The 4,838-nt window shown below is 64.5% G+C and overlaps 2 protein-coding genes across 2 annotated transcripts; one reads left to right on the top strand and one right to left on the bottom strand.

Moving 5' to 3' along the window:
- PFL1_03244 (uncharacterized protein) lies at positions 1-1,624 on the top strand (the record flags this gene model as incomplete). Its single annotated transcript, XM_007880761.1, has 3 exons — positions 1-366; positions 692-1,127; positions 1,281-1,624. The coding sequence occupies 3 exons, from the start codon at positions 1-3 to the stop codon at positions 1,622-1,624; spliced, it is 1,146 nt and encodes a 381-aa protein (XP_007878952.1).
- A 1,311-nt stretch (positions 1,625-2,935) lies between these two features.
- On the bottom strand, positions 2,936-4,081 carry PFL1_03243 (uncharacterized protein; the record flags this gene model as incomplete). Its single annotated transcript, XM_007880760.1, has 3 exons — positions 2,936-3,474; positions 3,716-3,875; positions 4,034-4,081. The coding sequence occupies 3 exons, from the start codon at positions 4,079-4,081 to the stop codon at positions 2,936-2,938; spliced, it is 747 nt and encodes a 248-aa protein (XP_007878951.1).
- Positions 4,082-4,838: the final 757 nt, after the last annotated feature.

Raw genomic sequence — 4,838 nt, 5'->3', positions numbered from 1 at the left:
ATGGCACTCCAAGACACCACCGCGTGGGCCCCTCTCGCCGACGGGATGCACCGCCTCGCAGCCCGCATGACGCTCCCGCCCGGCATGACGCCCGAGGCGGTCGACTACCACTTCTCCGGATACGGCTACCGGCCCTACCTCGTGGCGCCCATCGTCTTTGTCATCGTCTTCGCCATCCTCTCGTCGCTCCACCTCTACCAGAACCTGCGCTATAAGCAGGCCTGGATGGCCGTCTTCACCCTCGGATGCCTCCTCGAGACGGCCGGGCACGCCCTCCGCATCTGGGGACACTTTGAACCCTTCCTCGTCAACCCCTACATTGCCATGCAGTGCATCCTCGTCATCACACCGGCGTTCTTCGCGGCGGTGAGTAAGAGTACGGCGTGGTCGCCGTGCGGGGCGATGTCGTGAACGGCCTCGCTTCTTTCTTCCTCGATGCATCGTCGCGGGCCGAGTGGTGTTGAACAACGGGAATACGATGGCACGCCCTTGCGCGGGTTGGTGGACTGGACGGCATCGTCCGAGCGCTCGGCCCGAGTTCCGGGTCTCGTCTCATCCTCTCGCGCCCTCCGTTCACGCATGCTGACCCTCCCGTCGCCTCGTCTGCACCGACGATCCTTCCCCGCCCCTGCCAACTTCCTGTCTCGCCGTGCCCGCCCATCCCCCGGTCGCCCTGCTCCGACGCGCACAGATCGACTTTGCCATCCTGGGCAAGCTGACTTCGATCTTCCCGTCCAAGTACTCGATCATCAAGCCGTCTCTCATCATTCCCTTTTTCGTCACGCTCGACGTCGCCTCGCTCGCCGTCCAGGGCGGCGGCAGCGGCGTGGCGGCCGTGGCCCAGATCGACGGACGCGACCCCAACCCGGGCGGCAACATTGTCGTCGTCGGCCTGGCCATCCAGCTGCTCGGCTACGCCCTCTTCAACTTCCTCCTCGCCAGCTTTTGCTACCGCGTCAGCCGCGACCCCCCGCGCGACGAGGCCGTCTGGAACGCGCGCACCCGCACCTTTATCCTCGCCACGTTCGTCTCGAGCTGGCTCATCTTCCTCCGCAGCGTCTACCGCACCGTCGAGATGGCCGTCGGCTGGATTGGCGTCATTTCCGAGAGCGAGTGGACGTTTTATGGTGAGTCGTCGGTTGCGGCGCACAGAGCCGTGCCAGATCTGACGGCATTGCCTCGATGGCGAGGCAGGGCTCGACGCACGAGATCTGACAGTCTCCTCTCCTTCGCCCTCGCCCTTCTTCCCTTGCCTTGCCCCCTCACGCCACCACGCGCAGCATTCGACGCGGCGCTGGTCTCGCTCGCCGTCCTGGTGTTCGTGCTGTACAACCCGGCGGCCTACATCCCGTCAGACATCAAGGCGGCGCAGGTCAAGATGCAGCAGACCGAAGACGACGTCGGCGGCGGCCGCGGCGGCTCCGAAGAGGAGGGAGCAGAGAGCAAGGACAGCTACATGACGGCGTCGACGCTCGTCGGCACCAAGCCGTCGAAGCGCGGCTGGGGCGGCGATGTGGAAAAGGAGGCAGCCGGTGCGAGCGGGACGACGACAGAGGCGCACAGCACCATGCTCTCGAGCCCCACCGGCCGCTCGGTGGCGTCGAGTCTGAGCGATCATCTTTAGTCCCTCCTCGCAACGCATTGCATCGCATCACAGCACAGCGCCCCGTCTTGCCTTGCCTCGCATCGTCTTTCCGCTGCTCTCCCCACGATCCCAGTCGGGTCTCAGCGATCGTCCCTAGCCCGTTCTCCCTCACTCCCCCGCATCGCTCCTCCCCTTGACTCATCGCAGCGGCCCAGCCCAGTCTCGTCTCGAATCGAGTCGTTCGTGTCTTTGTATCGCCTTACCCCACTCCTTTGCCCCTTCGCCACATGTATCCCTTATAGATCCCGCTCTCGCTTCGCCCCGCATCGCAATCCGTCCCCACACTCGTTCGTATCGCAGACAGACCCAGCCCTTGCTTGCTAGCTTTCGTTCAGCCGTGCCTTCGTTCGTCCAGCCGTGCCTTTGTTCGTCCAGCCTTGCTTTTCGTTCGTTTGCGCTCGTGCTGTGTTCGCCTGGGCTGCAGAACAGACCCCTTTTGGGGTGTATCACACCGCACCGCCGTCATTCGGTCGGGTGCGCGCGCTGTCCCTACCGTGCGCTGAGGGACAGGAGAGAACGAAGCAGGGGCACGGGCAGGTGCAAGGATGGGGCGAGGGTAGGCGTAGGGACAGGGGCTGAAGGCAGGCAGGCAGGCAGGCCGTAGTCCGCAGCGTGCGGACGAGAACGGGTCGGGTGAGGCGTACCCCCTCCCCATCCGCTCGCTCGGCCGTCAGCTCCGTGCGCACAGCATCGAGAACGACGTCAACGCCGACGTCGACGAGGCAGATGACTCGGGGGCGGCTCCTTCGCTTCCCGCCCCTATAGTAGGGGACCTGCTCCTTCGTTGACGGAGGCGAGCGATGTGTTCGTGCTCTTGTCGCCCCCGCTCCCGCCACCGCCGCCGGGTGGAGAGGCTCCTGGGCCGCCTCGACGGCGATGACGACGACGACGCGGACGAGCGAGCCTAGACGCGGGCTGGCCGTCTCTACGTCGGCAGGGCCTGGCCCTAGCCCAGCACCACCTCGGCCTGGTTTCGCTCCAACGCCCACACCAGCCCCCGCTGCACACACCCAGGAGCGTCGAGACGTCTCCGCGCGCCGCACACGCCGACGCCGAGGCCCTCCTGGCCTTGCGACACACAGGTTGGCCCCCTCGAACTCAATGATTAAAGGCGTAGATTGCGAAAGTAGAACGCATCCGGGGGCGCGGATGTAGGAAGGGTTTTCAACATCCTTGGCCGACGGCATGCCCCGAGGCGACGCGGGCTTCGCAGGACGCATCGGTCTAGACGATCGTAGAGCGGCGCAGCAGAGCACGGCGTGGCGTGCGGGTTCCAGGCATCCCGGAGGTTTACTTTTTGGCGCCAGCGGGACCGTTGACGGCCCTCCACTGGGTCCTGGCGCCCATGAGACTCGAGACGCAGCCGGCGAGGCCGAGGATGCCCTCGTCGAGGGCGAGGACATCGGCGCCCGTGGCGGGGATGACCCAGTCGAGGGCGTCCTGGGTCATCTGGTAGCGCACCGCGGCCTGCTCGGTCGAAATCTGGGCCAGCTCGACCTTTCTCTCGGCCTCCTTTTCCGCCGTGGCCCTGGGGCGCTTGGCGGCGGCCAGGCGCGAGTTGAGGACGTAGGTCTTGTAGCTGCCCGACAGGAGCGAGAAGGTCAATCCCGTCATCCAGAAGCGCGCCGCGTTCTTGGAAATCGACGCCGCCGTCGGCGCAGAGAACGTGTAGACCTTGGACGAGTGCAGCCACTGGAGCGTGTCGAGGATCAGGTAGAAGCCGTAGCCGAGCTGGCGGCCAATGGCGGCGTACGACACCACCGGATCCTGGATCGTCGTCGCCTTGAGCGCCGCCTGGAAGTGCTCCAGGAACTTGCCCACTCGCATCACTGGCGAGGCGCGGGCGGGACGGGCAGGGCGAAAGGCGAAGCCAGCATAGCGAATGAGGAGTCGAGAGCGGGGGGGAGGAAGCGGATGAGACGGAAACGGGTCGGTCAGCGCTGCGAACCAGGGCAGGGCACGCCATCCACTCGACACTGCATCGCGCTGGCCTGTTACACAGAGCAGGCCGTCTCGCCGCCGCCGCCGCCGCCGCTGCTGCCGCCAACTCTGCCAAAACTGCCCACTCACGCTTCCTGCTGAGGCCGAGCTGCGACTTGATCGTGGTGAGGCGGGCGACCGTCTCCTTGGTGGCGCCCTTGCGGTACTCGTACCAGGCGAGGAAGCGAGCGGCATACTGGATGGTACGGTAAGTCTTGTCACGGCCCACGGTCGTAGACCAGAACCGCAGCTGTGCGGGCACACGAGGCGTGGCGAGGTCAGGAGAGCGCAGAGAACGCCGGTCAGTACGATGGCAGCGACAGCGATAGGAGGGAGAGCTACAGCGAGCGAGCGCAGCGGCAAAGGCGCAACGACGACGAGGAGACGGGGGGGCCGCGATAGACGTACGAGCTGGTTGAGGTACGGGTGAAGGATGATCTGCTGCAGCGCCGACATTGTATCGATTTTTCCTCGGTGGCTTGGGTGAGTACGTGCGGTGGACGGGATCGAGGGCGACGGAGGATGGATGGAGTCGGGAAGAAAGCATCGCGACGGCCGACCCGGCGAGGTCAGGATATGCGGGGGCGAGCAATCACACACGCACGCACGGGTCTGCCCTCTGCCTGCCTCTGTCTCTGCCCCTGCTTCGACCGGCCGGCATCGGTTACCGGATCCAGCCTTGCCCCGCCGTCGAGTCGAGTCGAGTCGAGTCGCGGCGGGGGAAGGCGACAGAGCCAGCGACCGAGCGAGCGGACAGCCGGGCCAGGTCGGCGCCCGCCCCCGCATGTGAAATGACCCGCGACCCTAACCCGGGCCCCTTTTCTCGTCCGGCTGGCGTTCGACAGGCTTGTCGGGTCTCGGACAAGCTCGCCTGGCAGACGTGGGGTCTCCGGGCGCTTTTTTTCTCAACATTGCGCACAGCGTTCACATCTTCTCTGCAGCTGACGTTCGCTTGCAACTAAGCACATTAGACAATTACTTGAAGCCATTAAATTATCTTTATTGGTCTACTCACACCTTGCGCGCAAGGTTTTAAATGCTGAAAATGCCTCTCTACAAATTTACCCTGTATCAAGGCTATCCAGCCTATCAGCTATGCATCCTAAGCTCCCTTGACAATGAAGACAGCCAAACTATGTTCATGCTCAAACACAGAGCATGTAGCCTGGAGTGTCATGCCAAGTGCAATTTTGGGACCCCATGTAACCCTAAC

The sequence above is a fragment of the Pseudozyma flocculosa genome, assembly GCF_000417875.1.
Source record: "Pseudozyma flocculosa PF-1 unplaced genomic scaffold scaffold00010, whole genome shotgun sequence".
In the NCBI taxonomy this organism is placed as follows: domain Eukaryota; kingdom Fungi; phylum Basidiomycota; class Ustilaginomycetes; order Ustilaginales; family Ustilaginaceae; genus Pseudozyma; species Pseudozyma flocculosa.
This window is presented reverse-complemented; position numbering and strand designations above follow the sequence as displayed.